This window comes from Pseudogymnoascus destructans (genome assembly GCF_001641265.1).
Source record: "Pseudogymnoascus destructans isolate 20631-21 unplaced genomic scaffold scaffold_20, whole genome shotgun sequence".
In the NCBI taxonomy this organism is placed as follows: domain Eukaryota; kingdom Fungi; phylum Ascomycota; class Leotiomycetes; order Thelebolales; family Thelebolaceae; genus Pseudogymnoascus; species Pseudogymnoascus destructans.
This window is the reverse complement of record NW_020167539.1, coordinates 429608-445466: the sequence shown is the minus strand read 5'-3', so window position 1 is coordinate 445466 and position 15859 is coordinate 429608. Positions and strand designations below refer to the sequence as shown.

General features: G+C 46.7%; 3 protein-coding genes across 3 annotated transcripts; 2 read left to right on the top strand and 1 right to left on the bottom strand.

The window, feature by feature from the left end:
* Positions 1–2267: 2267 nt before the first annotated feature.
* Positions 2268–2812, bottom strand: VC83_07451 (uncharacterized protein; the record flags this gene model as incomplete). Its single annotated transcript, XM_024471021.1, has 2 exons — positions 2268–2627; positions 2798–2812. The coding sequence occupies 2 exons, from the start codon at positions 2810–2812 to the stop codon at positions 2268–2270; spliced, it is 375 nt and encodes a 124-aa protein (XP_024321408.1).
* Positions 2813–8678: 5866 nt separating this feature from the next.
* On the top strand, positions 8679–11597 carry VC83_07450 (uncharacterized protein; the record flags this gene model as incomplete). Its single annotated transcript, XM_024471020.1, has 1 exon — positions 8679–11597. One exon carries the CDS (start codon positions 8679–8681, stop codon positions 11595–11597), a length of 2919 nt encoding a protein of 972 aa, XP_024321409.1.
* A 273-nt stretch (positions 11598–11870) lies between these two features.
* Positions 11871–12248, top strand: VC83_07449 (uncharacterized protein; the record flags this gene model as incomplete). Its single annotated transcript, XM_024471019.1, has 1 exon — positions 11871–12248. The coding sequence occupies one exon, from the start codon at positions 11871–11873 to the stop codon at positions 12246–12248; it is 378 nt and encodes a 125-aa protein (XP_024321466.1).
* Between the last annotated feature and the right edge of the window lie 3611 nt (positions 12249–15859).

The following is a 15859-nucleotide window of genomic DNA, read 5'->3' as shown; positions in this document are numbered from 1 at the left end:
CTAGATGATATCTTAGTCTACTCAGGAGACCCAACAGAACACATTGGTCATGTTCGGAAGGTATTACAGAAGTTAAAGGAGCATCGGTTACTCCTCAAGCCAGAAAAATGCGAATTCCACAAGGATCAAGTAGAATTCTTAGGCTACATTGTCGGAACGCATGGCATCAAAATGGACCAAGCAAAGGTCACAGCAGTGTTGGAATGGCCAACACCAACCACGGTCAAAGAAGTACAAGCCTTCTTAGGCTTTGCCAACTTCTACCGGAGGTTTATTATGGGATATTCCAAGGTAGCTCAACCACTTACGGAGCTTACAAGGAAAGACCTTACATTCGAATGGACAAGCAAGGCAGAGGCTGCTTTTCAGGAACTTAAGACGAAGTTCACAGAAGCACCTATCCTAGTCACATTCGACCCTGCAAAGAGGATTGTCCTCGAAACGGACTCCTCTGACTTCGCAATTGGAGCCTGTCTAAGTCAGCCAGGCAAGGACGAGAAGCCTAAGCCAGTTGCATATTACTCTAGAAAACTGTCACCTGCGGAGCTCAACTATGACATCCATGACAAGGACCTGATAGCTATTGTCGTTGCTTTTGAGCAATGGCGAGTATATCTTGAAGGATCGACCTACCCAGTAAAGGTATGGACGGATCATAAGAATCTCATATACTTCACCACAACCAAGGTTTTAAACTGCAGACAAGTCCGATGGGCAGAGACACTCGCAGCCTACAACTTCATGATTACATATCGCAAGGGCTCTGAGAATGCAAGAGCTGACACTCTTAGCAGAAGGACCGACTACATCGGCCCTAAAGAGGAAAGACCTAGAGCCATATTGAAGAAGACAGATGCAGGAATGCAATACAATGAGTTGCTAGCCACTATTGCCACTGTGGAGAACTCGGAGTTGGAAGAAAGACTCAAGAAAGGTCGATGGCGAAGTCGCCTTCAGTTTTTATTAAGACTCGCTTTGCACATTCATCTGTTGCATATTGATCCGATTCAAAGGATTAGTGTATGTCCCAAACAAAATGAGACGCCCGCTAGTGCAAGAACAACACTCGCTACTAGCACATGGCTATTAGGGAGTAACATGCACCTCCGAACAAATCGCCTAACATTACTACTTCCTAGGTATAAGGAAGCAGGTAAAAACGGTAGTAAGAGAGTGCGACATTTGCAGCAAATCGAAATCTAATAGGCACTTTCCATATGAACAGCTTAAATTGACACTAGTACTAACAGGAGCATGGAAATCCATAGCTTTGGACTTCATCGCCAAGCTACCACCCTCTCAGGACCCGTTAACAGGAGTAGTATTTGATGCTATCCTGATTATTACGGAAAGACTCACGAAATATGGAATATTTGTGCCATATTTAGAAGCTAGTGATGCTGAAGCACTCGCATACACCTTCCTTCGAGTCATATTAGCCGATCACGGATTACCGGAAGAAATCATCTCAGACAGAGACAAGCTTTTTACTTCGAAATTTTGGAAATCTTTAATGACGCTTTTGGGAACAAATCATAAGCTATCAACAGCTTTCCATCCCCAAACAGACGGTCAAACAGAAAGACTAAATCAAACCCTTGAACAATACCTACGGAGTTATGTCAACCACCAACAAGACAACTGGGTTCAGATATTACCCATCGCACAGTTCGCATATAATAACGTGATGACTGAAGCAACAAAAGTCTCACCATTCTTTGCCAATTACAGCTATCAGCCAGAGGCATATAGACAACCACGACCGGATGAATCAAGAGCAGAACAAGCTATGATCGCCGTGGAACAACTCAAATCGTTCCATGAATAACTCGTGACAGACATCCAATTCTTAAATGAACGATCTGCCGCGTATGCAAACAAGAAGCGCAGTATGGAACCTGCCTTCAAGGAGGGGGATAAAGTATACCTATTCCGGAAACATATCAAAACGAAATGACCAAGTACAAAGTTGGACTTCAAGAAATTAGGACCATTCAAAATATTGAACAAAGTCAGCTCAGTTAATTACAGACTGCAGCTACCCAAGAAGTCTAGACTACACCCAGTATTTCATGTCTCACTATTGGAACCAGCAAGAGGAAGAACCCCAATTGCGACTGATACAGAACTTCAACCAGAGAATGACATTGTTGAATACGAAGTCGAAGCGATCCTAGACAGAAGGTTAGTAGGACGCAAAGAAGAGTTTGTGATAAAATGGAAAGGTTATGAACCTACGGATAATTCATGGAAAACGGTCAGAAACATTAGCTGTCCAGAGCTACTGGAGGCGTTTCGCCGTCAACACCCAAGCGATCAAAGAAGCCAGGAGACAGGGCCACGAAAAGGTCCTGGTCAGAGGCAGCACCCTCAGAAACGGCAGTAGAAGGGCTGTGCAAGAGAGTCCCTTTGACCTCTGCCTCCCTACACTCCTTCTCCTCTGCTTCATCCAATTCGTCCAAAGATTTCAGACCATGATGCAGCATCTCAACACCACGGGTTTTGAGAGCCTTCTGGTGTTTGCGAAGACGCATGCGACGGGCATATGCTTCTTGAGCGCAGAGGTGAGCCTCTCGCTCCTGAGATGCCACCACTTCCTCTTCTACCTCAAGACGCTCTTTGTCATACTGACATTCGTTGCACTCAGTTTGCTATCAAACTCAAGAGCAAACTTAGAAATCTCCTCCTCAAACCTACAAGTCACCATACATATCTTGGCTTATCACACCAACAACAGAAGCAATACTACTCAACGATTGCTGCAAACTCTTCTACTACATCTGTTTATGCTACATACATCACGGCATATCATTTGGACACTCATTGAACAAGTTATTAAGAAAATCTCCTCCTTAAGGGGGTGGGCCAATACTACCACATGGCATATCTCTACCAACTAGAGGCCTAGGAACATGAACGATAGCTCTAGAAGCTTCTACAACCCTCTATGATTCATTACACGTCATCGCTCCTTAGTTACCCACAAGATTGGTTAAGTTATGACATAATTTGTCTATAGGTACTCTGACCTTGGACCTCCTTTTCACTTCCTATAGGCTAGGAACCCAAGAGATGGTTCTATGGGATTCTCTTACGTTCACTACATGATTAGCAAGCTAGTTGTGGGTCGCACTTGATTTCTAATACATTTACCAAGCCTGGTTAGTCATGGAAAGTCATGGAAAATGAGAGAACTACACTCCTTTGGCATAAATAGGATTGCCCTTTCCTTAAGAAAGGGCAAGCAGGCAATACAGTAAATCGACTAGCACATACTTCTACGTCTTTTCCAAGCTTCCAAGCATTGATCTTGTTATTCTCTGTTTTTGAAAAGTCAGTGAGGTGCTAACCTCTGACTTACCCCTGAGTTCTCAGACTCAACATTTGTTGCAACTTGTCTAAACCACTTCACCACATCATACACCTGATTGCTGCATTGTGGAATAGTCTAAGCTACAACCCTTTGGCTCTGTTTCCTAAGACAGTGTGTTGTCTTAGTAAATTCATCCCTTCCTTGGGTGGCTAGATTCTCATATCTGGTGCACCCACCATTACATTTCTTAAGGAAAGGGCAATCCTATTTAATCGGGTGTGGAAGCAAGTTGCGCGCTCTCGCTTAAAAGTGGAAGCAAGTTGCGCGCTCTCAACACCTGCATATGTTCACCGCTACTCTTTACTAAAACCTCGAACATTCCCCCATATAGTAATTTATATAGTAATCAAATGTAATTCATTTAATGGAAGGGACACCTCTATCAAATGCCTGTGAATGGCTAGCAGCAAACCCCTCTGAAGCTGTCAGTACTGCAAGTCGGATTTTTAAGGTCCCACAGTCGACTATACGGTCGAAAATCACCCGAGCAGCTCAAGCAGCCCGGAAGCCGCCCCATGGAGGTCATAATAGGGTGCTTTCTACAGGCCAGACCGAGGCCCTAAAGACCTGGATTACAGAGCAATACCACCTAGGGCTTGGAGCTAATAGGCATATGGTCTACGGGGCTGTATGCCACCTCCGGAGCCCACTACCTCCACCGTCACAGAGCTGGCTTGCTAAATATATGAAGAATGAGCTTAAAGCTGATTTCCACTTTATTACTACAAAGCCTATTGCACAACAGCGTACGAAAGCTCAACAGGAGCCTACTGTTATTAAGTGGTTTAAAGAGTACACGGAATTAGTAGTACAGCGTGGTATAAAGCCAGAGTCAATCTGGAATATGGATGAAACTGGATTTAGGGTCGGAATTCCAGGGGGTGAGAGGGTCTTAGTCCCCCGAGCTGTAAAGCAGCTCTATACTACGAGCCCTGAGAATCGTATATCTATTACGATTATAGAGGCAGTATCTGCAGGTGGACAGAAGATTCCACCTGTACTTGTTGTACCAGGTAAAATACATATGGAGGCGTGGTACCCAGAGAACCTTAGTGGCGACGAGCTAATACTACTCTCAGAAACTGGCTATTCTAATAGCCAGCTTGCTCTACGGTGGTTACGGCACTTTATAGAGCATACTGCTCCACATAGCCCGGGAAATCCTAAGCTTCTACTACTCGATTCTCATGTGAGCCATACGAGCCCTGAGTTCGTTATTCTAGCTGCAGATTATCACATCATCATATTCCCGTTTCCCAGCCACCTTACACACATTCTACAGCCATTAGACGTGGGAATATTCCAGCCTTATAAGCACTGGCATAGGCAGGCTGTGCTCTGTGCTATACGGGAAATAGACCCTTCCTACAACTTAGCCCTATTTATAGGAGATCTCCCACGCATGCGGGAGCTTACCTTCAAGGAGTCCACTATACAGTCAGCGTTCCAGAAAGCTGGCATCTGGCCTATAAGCTGTGATATTGCCCTAGAGAAGCTGCGTACGTACTCGCAGCCTACGCCTACAGGGCCTATAGGGCCTACTACGCCTACCTTACCACGGCCTATAACGCCTATACCCACTACGTTCCAGGGTGTAGAACGGGGCCTACAGCGATGGAAAGACCGGCTTCCGGAGGCCTTTAGTAGCCCCTCACGCCAGAGCTACAGTAACTGGTCCACTGGGGCCGCCCGGGTTCTGGCTACCGGCCAGCTCCAGGAACTCGACCTACAGGCTATTCGGCATCAGGTCCAGAACTCAAAGAGGAAGCGGGGGGGCCGCGGCCGGCTCCAGGTTGGAGGTGAGCTCCGGGCTTCTGAAGCCCACAAGCTTCTAGCCCAGAAAGCCGAGCTTCAGGCCCAGAAGCTCGCTGCTGCCGAAGCCCGGAAGCAAAGCCAGGCCACAAAGCAAGCCCAGAAGCAGCTCCACCAGGCAGGAATTGAAGCCCGGAAACAGGAGCGCCTCCGGAAGAAGACCGTGGCTCAGCTTACCAAATCGGGCCTCCCAATTCCTCCGGAGTTAGAAGACCCAATTACTGACCCAGAAGCTGATTCTGGGTCCGAATATGAGAGTGCGAGTGAGGGTGGGAGTGGGAGCGGGCATGAAAGTGAGAGTGAGCGTGAGAATGAAAAGTGATAATTTCGTAGATTTGAATTTTTAAGTACTTCTACATACAAATTACTATGGCGTGGTACTTACGGTCGCAATTTGAGAGCGCGCAACTTGCTTCCACTTTTAAGCGAGAGCGCGCAACTTGCTTCCACACCCGATTATGCTAAAGGAGTGTAGTTTTTTCATTTTCCAAGACTTTCCATGACTTACCAGGCTTGGTAACTGTAGTCGATGTAAGAGAATCCCATAGAACCATCTCTTAGGTTCGTAGCCTATAGGAAGTAAAAGGAGGTCCAAGGTCAGAGTACCCCTATAGACAAATTATGTCATAGACAAATTATGTCACAGACAAATTATGTCATAACTTAACCAATCTTGTGGGTAACTAAAGAGTGATGACGTGTAATGAATCACAGAGGGTTGTAGAAGCTTTTGGAGCTATCGTTCATGTTCCTAGGCCTCTAGTTGATAGAGATATGTCATGTGTAGTATTAGCCCAGTAACTAAGGAGTGATGTCATGTAATGAATCATAGAGGGTTGTAGAGATATGCTATGTGGTCATATCGGCCCAGTAACTAAGGAGCAATGATGTGTAATGAATCATAGAGGGTTGTAGCAATCGTTGAGTAGTATTGCTCTTGTTGTTGGTGTGACAAGCCAAAATATGTATAGTGACTTGTAGGTTTGAGGAGGAGATTTCTAAGTTTGCTCTTGAGTTTGATAGCAAACTGAGTGCAACGAATGTCAGTATGACACATACGAGCCATGACTTCGTCATTGCAGCAGAAGAACACAACATTATTATATATACCTTTCCCTCACATCTTACACATGTTTTACAGCCATTAGACGTGGGAGTGTTCCAGCCTTATAAGCACTGGCATCAAGTAGCTGTGCTTACTGCCAGACGGGATATGGACATTACCTACGACCTACAATCCTTCATGAGAGATCTCACATGCATTTGGGAGCAGACTTTTAAGGAGTCTACTATAATATCAGCTTTTCAGAAATCTGGTATTTGGCCTATAAGCTGTAATACAGCCCTCACGAAACTACAGACCACTCACAGCCTACACCTACGCCTACCCTACTACCCTACCAATCTGGGTTTCTACCCCAAAACCCTCACCTTTTCAGGAGGTAGAAGAGGGGCTACAGCACTGGAAAATCTGGGTTCTGGGGGGCTCTAGTAGCCCCTCAAAAGAGAGCTATAGGAACTGGCTTACCGGGTCTAAACCACTCCACTACATCATACACTTGATTGCTGCGTTGTGGAATAGTCTAAGCTACAACCCTTTGGCTCTGTTTCCTAAGACAGTGTGTTGTCTTAGTAAAATCATCCCTTTTTCCTTGGGTGGCTAAATTCTCACATCTGGTGCACCCACCATTACAGTATGGCTTACATGAGAGTCGAGTAATAGAACCCTTGTATCCTCCAAGGGTGTATGCTTAGCAAAATGCTCTAGCCACCGAAGAGCAAGCTTGCTATGTGAAAACCCAGAGTCGGAGAGTAGTACTAGCTCTGTGCCTTCAAGGTTGGCATGGTACTAAGTTCCATATATATTTTGCCCAGAATGATAAGTACTGGTGGTATGACTTTTCCTACTGCAGACACAGCCTCAAGAATAGTAATAGACGTATGGTTTTCAGGGCTTGGAGTATAGAGCTCCTTTGCTGTTCGTGGCACAATAACCTTCTCACCTCCTGGAATTCCAATTCTAAAGCCAGTTTCATCCATGGCAGATTGACTCTGGCTTTATACTACACCGTAGTATAAACTCAAGGTAGTCTCGAAACCAATTTATAATACTAGACCCATCTTGAGCTTTCATACGTAGCTGTGCAATTGGCTTCGTAGTAATAAAGTGGAAGTCTTGAAGCTCATTCCGTATATATTTTGTAAGCCAGCTTGGTGATGGTGGTGGCTTCGGGCTCCGGAGCTTACAGACAGCAGTAAATATCATGGCTCTCGTAGCTCCGAGCCCTAGGTAATATTGCTCTAGAATCCACTTCTTAATAGCTTCTGTGAGCATCTTATTCTTACCCCCTCGGGGTAGTGGTTGGGCTAGTTGGCGGCGGCTGCTTGAGCGTATAGTTGATGTAGGAACCTTAAAAACCCGACTAGCAGTAGTTGCTGTTTCAGAGGGGTTCTCTGCTAGCCATTTACAGGCATTTGATAGAAGAGTCCCTTCCATTAAATGAATTGCATAGATTTACTATATAAAATAGTATGTGTAGCTATGGTAGAAGTTTTATCAAGAAGTGGCGGTGAACAGCTTACTCCAACCTTGAGCGAAGCGAAAAGTTGGTCGCGACGATTAATTATAACGTTAATTTGCTTATGGTTATGTTACTATAGACACTGATAGCACCACAGGTCTCTAGACGGGACTGAGTAAGACTTACTTGGAATATGGGTAAGGTTCAAAGAACCGTCCTTTTTCCGAGGTACCATAAATATTATAAGACATGTTTTGGTACCATGTGCAAGAAACCTTCAGCCTCAACTTGGCGAAAGCTGAAAAAGTTAAAAGATAAGCAAGAGAAAAAAAATACTCATATATTTTAATGTGTGCTGGAAATGAGACGTTTCAGCGGATTGCGACGCTAGCTGCTGACGAAGTTCGGTGGCACTGTTGCGCCGTGGCAGCGGGACAGTTGGGGCTTGATGCGGCTGATGGCAATCTCGAAATGCTACCAAATATCCGATACTGCCGACTTCACAGTTACTTGATGACGAGTGAAGCTGTATAATCACAGCAGCGCATCAATTTGTATATTCTGGATTAATACATATACCCAGCAAAGACCAGGAAGTGAGCAATCGACAGCGCGCGACTGCTTACGGGACGATTACGATCCTTCGATGTATACGACCTGAGATCGCCCCGTAATATAATTACTGCGCCCATCGAACAAAATGCCATATCTGCCTCAAAACAATATTCTGAAGGTTGTCATCTGGCGATAGAGCCTCGCAACTTCTTCTCCTGGGAGCAATTGCCCTGTTTGGGTTTGGTACTGCGACACACGATCAATAGAGGGAGATCTATGAAGCTGGGGAACCCAATATGCGCGATGTAAGTAGCATCGAACCAGCCCTACAGGTGGACCAAAGCTGACCCAACGACCCCTTTAGCCTTTAACATAATTGTAGACGTTTGCAACGCGATTGTCGCATTTCGACCGGCATGTTCTCATACTTGAAGCCGCACAGGCGCAATCCCTCTTCGAACCCAGTCTCCCCCATTTCGGACCGGCCGCACTCCTTTGAGCGCACTTCACAGCTGACCCCGGAACAACACTCGCATCCTTACATATCTCGAAAACTGGAGGATAACAGCACACCAGACGGGCCTCGCACACCGTCAGACAACCCTCCGTTTCTGCCTCCAATTGCCCGCGTTTCTTCGCCCGAGAAGAAGCAGTCGGAGCCCATTAGACCGAATGGCGCAGCCAGACCGACTGAGCCGAAGAGCTTCGAGCAGGTGCCCATGTCGCGCCTGTCGAATGCAGGTCTATATTCATCAGAACGGCCTCAATACCCCCCTCAGAACAACTATGGGCAGTCAGGCACCAGCCTGCGGCAGCCGTCAGGGCAGGGTCAAGGTGGCGGGCGATTGCCATTTGTCACATCCGCATACCTTCAATCGACCCACGCCCACGTTGCCCGGAGACCAATGGGAGCCAGGATGCCGTCGCCACCACCAACACTGCCTGCGAACCCTATATCCAATTTCGATGCATCGCAGAAGAGCCCCAGCAAGACAAGGCGAAACCTCCTGAACCCCATGTCACTACTGGCTCGCCGCAGGACGGCGCAGCCTGTGCCACAGCTCCTAGCGGTCCCGACGGGGAACTTTCCAACCCAACTCAGTCCATCAGACTATGATCCCCGAATCCGCGGGACGAAGGTTCACGATTTCAGCGCACCGAGGCCGAGGCCCACCGTGTCGCATGGAAAGCCTGCTGAAGCGAAGACTGGACAGCTTCAGGTTGATGTCAAAAAGGATAAGACGCCTGAAGATGGAGAGTGGAGCCCTCATACGCCCGCCTTCCAAGAGGATTTTGAGGAAGAACAGCATCCGGCTGCTGGACCCCATGTTCGAAAGGCAAATGATTTTTCTGACCTGGCGATGCCGCCCCGGCCGGCTTATGCTAGAGAAGCACAGTCGTCCAAAGCAAACACCCCAGATACGAGCGCCGCCAAACCTGCTACCCCAGAAACCGAAATAGCACAAAATAAACCCAAGGAAAACCTCCCGACAGTTGGCCCATCTGGCAGTTGCGACACAGGGCTACTTGAGGACGAAGACACCCAAACCGTCAGGCAGGCCTCGATCAGCAGCCGCCGCAAACATTCCAAATATTCATCGTCATCTTTGTCTTCACAACGCCAGCTACGAAATGCATCTCTCATTTCGAACCGAGACAGCTCATCGACCATGAAGCATATGAAGAGCAACTCGTCTAGATTCAGCTTCGATATGATAGGAGCGGCTAGCCAGGAAAAGCTGCTAGAGGACAGGCATAGAGAAAAGGCATTGAGGAAGCAGAGCGAGACTCCAGAACCAGATATTGGAGTGTTTGGCGAGGAAGAGGATTACGATTATGAAAATATGATGGACGATGATGGATTGGAAGAACGGATTCCCGGCGTCAATGCTGATATGGACGACGATTATGATGACGATGACGATATGTTCGGGCAGCGGTGTGGTATTGGTGGGTTTACTTTACCGTCGACAGGCCTAATTGGATCACTGGACCCTAATAAAGATTACACACCGGGAGACTTGGATGAAAACCGAATCGGCCGTGGGATGTCGAGAGAGCCCGAAGCCGAAGCACATGGAACTCTACAAGAAGCAAATGGGATTTCTTATGAGGACGCCGGCATCTCCCCAAATATAGCGCAGAGTCGGGAACTTAGTGGCCTGGGGCTCGAAGGCCTCGGGCTCGACCAAGATCCTGTGCCCGTCACCGAGCCTCTCGTTCCTTATCGTCAATCTCAGATTATCGCTCCGAGGAAAGTCCTGGACGAAGACGATATGTACTTCGATGACGGCATGATTGACCACAACGATTATGACCCAGAGGGCCCGGAATTAGATGAATCTATTTTCGATAATGATGATACTGATCAATATGGCCGGCCCCTGGCCCCATTATCTTCTCTTCCCACTTTATACTCGCCGCCTCTCATCCACACGATAACGGACTCACTGAATCTCAGTAAGAGAGAAAGTGCAGACTCTCAAAACCAGACAGCACAGCAAGACCAATTTCCAGTGGAGCCGTTAACAGTGCTTTCCGATACCCAACCTCAGGCTGACAGCCCGAAACAGTTGCAGCCAGCTCCGATGAGTTTGACACAAGATACTCTCAGCGCATATCAATCGGCATTGGCTGCCGCAGCATATGCCGCAGCTGCAAGCGGCAGATTTCGTCGGGATAGCACACCAAGAGGCAATATTGGTGACGAGTATGAGGGCGACCCCAACGAAGCCAACCCCTACTCACCTAGCATAGAAGATGACTTTGACTACGACGACGCCTTCGAAGACGACCCCATCATTGCTGAGGCCAACGCCGAAGCCCTAGCCTTCGACGATGACGGCTTCTACAGTCAAGAATTTGGCTTCTACTCTGCACCCGCCAGCACCGAAGCCCTCTACGCCAATGGCAGCTTCTTCGGACCCCGTGGAGCTGAAGGGATTATCAGGAGCCAGAGCGGACGTGTGCGCGAGCCGAATCTCACGCCTATTACCGAGCGCAGCGAGTACTCGAATCGCAACTCTATGATGAGCTTGCCGCAGCTGGCGAGCAACATGAGCCACGGCTCTGCATCGCTGACTAGCCCGGGTCTTGCGCAGCTTGCGGGGCTCTTGAGTGATCAGGAGGACGAGAATATGACGTTGAGCGCGCTGCTCAAGCTCCGGCGCGGGCAATGGGGGGGAAGCCAGTCGTCGCTACTTGCCAGTGGGGGAGGGAGCCCGTCGATGGCGAGCCCAGGGGATGATCATAGTGGTGGGAGCCGTACGGGGCATTTAGGGCAGTGGCAGCAGAACCAGATGGGCTGTAGTCCTTCAGGGCAGCTGGCGCCATGACAGCAAGGTCAGGCGGGTTCGAGTCCTTCGGGGCAGCTACAACCATGGCAACAAAGTCAAGTGGGTTCAAGTCCTTCGGGGCAGATGACCCCATGGCAGTAGCAATCAAGCTTTAGCCCCGCGGAACAACGTGATCAGTTTCAACAAGGAAACGCATTATTGAAGCACGGCAGGAAGGGAAGCACATTCTCTCTAACTAGCGACTACGGCCGAGACTCTGGGGCAAGCTCGCCGAATGCAAGCCGGGAGACACAATGCAACCCCAACTAACTAATGAAAGCCCAACTACAGATACAGCAGGGCCCAGTACAAACTGTGAACCGCAGCTCAACTACCTCATCACGGTCTCATATCCAGTCAACCTCCCGAATCGCATCACCCACCTCAGCGCATTTCGATCATGACTCCATCTCCTTCCCCCAGAGCGGCAACAACAAGCCCAAAGAGAAGGACGCCTTTGTGGTGAACTGCCTTGGCCCGGCTGTCCTCGCGGATTTCCAGGCCCAGCTGGCGGGTGCGAAGGCGCTGGCAACGGTTGTTACTGCTAAGGTGTCGACTCTCCTGAAGCCGATTGCTGCGCAGCTTGCGGGCAAGATCTCGGCGAACATCCAGCGTGGCTTTGATGCTTACACCGGTGCTGCTGGGTGTTAGATAAATAAAAATGAGATGGGGGAATGGTTTAAATAGAGTAGATATCTATCAACTACATGTTTACTCTTCGGACGGATGTGTTTTGCTTGGTGACTTGTGATGTGGGATATAACTATTCGTATTTAGTCCCCGGCAGATGGATCACTGTCACATACGACTATTTCTTAGGTAGCTTTAGTCTATAATTAACTAAGCTGACTTTGTTTAATATTTTGAATGGTCCTAATTTCTGAAAGTCCAACTTCATAGTCATTACGTTTTGATGTGTTTCTAGAGTAGGCATACTTGATCCCCCTCCTTAAAGGCAGGTTTTATACTACGCTTCTTGTTAGCGTACACAGTAGATCGTTCATTTATGAATTAGATGTCTGTCGCAAGTTGTTTGTGGAACGATTTCAGTTGTTCCATAGTTGCCTATATGCCTCTAGCTAGTAGCTGTAATTAGCAAAGAACGGTGAAAATTTTGTTGCTTCAGTCATTGCGCTGTTATATGCGAACTGTGCGATGGGTAATATCTGAACCTAATTGTCCTGTTAGTAGTTGACATAACTCCATAGGTATTGTTTAAGGGTTTGATTTAATCTTTCTGTTTAGCCATCTGTTTAGGGATGGAAAGTGTAACGCTAACTACTAAAACGATAGAAGACACAGAGGTTTCTTACATAAGGTTGACTTAACAGAGGAGGCAGGGGATTAAACACAAAGGCTTTCTAAGTAACACGTTATAGTATTGTAAAGAATACTATCTTAAGTTGAGCACGAAGCTCCTATCTAAGGGAATACTATCTACTTATATAGTGGCATTGTGCCTTATAGATAGTCTAGATAGTTGATAGATAGCTCAACTATATAATATCCACTAGTTTCTGCAACTATCCACTAGCCTAGTCATGCTATACTAGACCTAGAAGTCATGAGGCAAGCCCCGCTAGCCTCATGACTTCTAGGTCACATTACTAGAGCCTAGCCCTACTAGCCCCATACTGATGTCACATTACTGTAGCTATAACAGAAAGCTGTCAGTAGCTTATGATTTGTTCCTAAAAGTGCCATTAAAGATTTCTAAAATTTCGAAGTGAACAGCTTGTCTCTGTCTAAGATGATTTCTTCTAGTAATCCGTGATTGGCTAATATGACTCAAAGGAAGGTGTATGCGAGTGCTTTAGCATTGCTAGCTTCTATATATGGCACAAATGTTCTATATTTCGCGAGTCTTTCCATAATAACGAGGATAGCATCAAATACTACTCCTGTTAACGGGTCCCGAGAGTGTGGTAGCTTGGCGATGAAGTCCAAAGCTATGGATTTCCATGCTCCTGTTAGTACTAGTGTCAATTTAAGCTGTCCATATGGAAAGTGCCTATTAGATTTCGATTTGCTGCAAATGTCGCACTCTCTTACTACCATTTTTACCTGCTTCCTTATACCTAGGAAGTAGTAATGTTAGGCGATTTGTTCGGAGGTGCATGTTACTCCCTAATAGCCGTGTGCTAGTAGCGAGTGTTGTTCTTGCACTAGCGGGCGTCTCATCTTGTTTAGGACATACACTAATCCTTTGAATTGGATAAATCCTTGTTCGTCGATGGCAAAGTCGCCTTTAGTTTTTAGTAAGACTCGCTTTGCACATTCGTCTGTTACATAAGCTTTCTTAAGTCTTTCTTCCACCGAGTTCTCCACAGTAGCAATTGTGGCTAGCAGCTCGTTATATTGCATTCCTACATCTGTTTTCTTTAATATAGCTCTAGGTCTTTCTTCTTTTGGACTGATGTAGTCAGTCCATCTGCTAAGAGCATTGGCTCTTGCATTCTCAGAGCCCTTGTGATATGTAATCGTGAAGTTGTAGGCTGCGAGTGTCTCTGCCCATCGGACTTGTCTACAGTTTAAAACCTTAGTCGTAGTGAAGTATATGAGATTCTTATGATCCGTCCATACTTGTACAGTGTAGGTCAATCCCTTAAGATATACTCGCCACTGCTCAAAAGCAACGACAATAGCTATTAGCTCCTTGTTGTAGATGTCATAGTTGAGCTCTATAGGTGATAGTTTTCTAGAGTAATATGCGACTGGTTTGAGCTTTCTGTCTCTGTCTAGTTGACTTAGACATGCTCTAATCGCAAAATCAGAAGAGTCTGTCTTAAGGACTACCTTCTTTGCAGGGTCAAATGTGGCTAAGATAGTGCTTCTGTGAACTTCGTCTTGAGTTCTTAGAAAGCAGCTTCTGCCTTGTCTGTCCATTCGAACCTTAGGTCTTTTCTTGTAACTTCCGTAAATGGTTGAGCTACCTTAGAATATCCTATAATTCTAAGGTAGCTCAACCATTTACGTGGTAGAAGTTGGCGAAACCTAAAAAGGCTTGTACTTCTTTAACTGTGGTTGGTGTTTGCCATTCCAACATTGCCATGACCTTTGCTTGGTACATTTTTATGCCATGCGTTCTGATGATGTAACCTAAGAATTCAACTTGATTCTTATGGAATTCACATTTCTCTTGCTTCAGTAGTAGGTTGTATTCCTTCAACCTTTGTAATACCTTCTTAACGTGGTTTACATGCTCCATTTGGGCTTTAAAGTAGACTAATATGTCGTCTAAGTCGACGATGATGAATATGAGCTAGCTAAAACCACTAACAGCCCCCTACATCTGCCCTCTAGAAAGCAGCCATCACCTACATTCTCCCCTCTATCCTCTATAGCACAGAGGCATGGTACGCTAGAAGACACAAACCGCCCCGACTCTAAAGTAGTGACAGAGATACTAAAGTTAGTGCATGTAACAGCTAGCAAGTTGATATTGTAGACAAAACACTATCACTTGCAGCATGAGGAGTGCTGCTAGTCTAGCACACGACACTAACCATCAGCCTCTTTAGAGATGTAGGCTTCCCCTCTATAATGGCAGCCTTAGAAGAAGCTAAACTCTGCTTCACCCTTCGACTCTAGACAATAGACTCAAGTCACCCACTAGTCCAGTGTATACTGCCCCCCTAGATCACATGGGGAAGAGACATGGGATCCCAACAACACCCTAAAACAAAAGTCTAGCGACTAGGCACCGTCCTACCAAACATCCTACGGCCCTTACTCAACCACCCCACTTCACACTAGGGTGCTAGACAGACCCTACTAGCAGTCTCGATAAGACTACAGCCTCAACCAACTTCAAACAGTAGTGGGCGACCCTGCCATCCACCGATGTCACCATCTTCTCTAACAGATCAGAACAACACCACACTAGAAACAGGAACGTAGGCTATAGGTACGCCATCTACTAGAACCAGTGCTGAATCGCCATAGGGCATAGGGCTGTTAACCCCCTCTCCTACATCTTTAATGCTAAAGCCATTAGGCCTAGAGAGGCCTTTAACACACCCTACTGTTACGGCTATAGTAACATGATGTCATGGTTACAGGGCCAGGGCCTAGTAACGTGACGTGTGAGTCACAGTGGGAAGCGGGGTAGGCTGCCATGTGACGGGGCTAATGGATAGTTGCAGAAACTAGTGGATATTGGATAGTTGAGCTATCCACGAACTATCCTGAATATCTAGCTATCCGCCAACTATCCAGATTACCCATGAGGCACGACGCCACTATATAAATAGATAGTATTT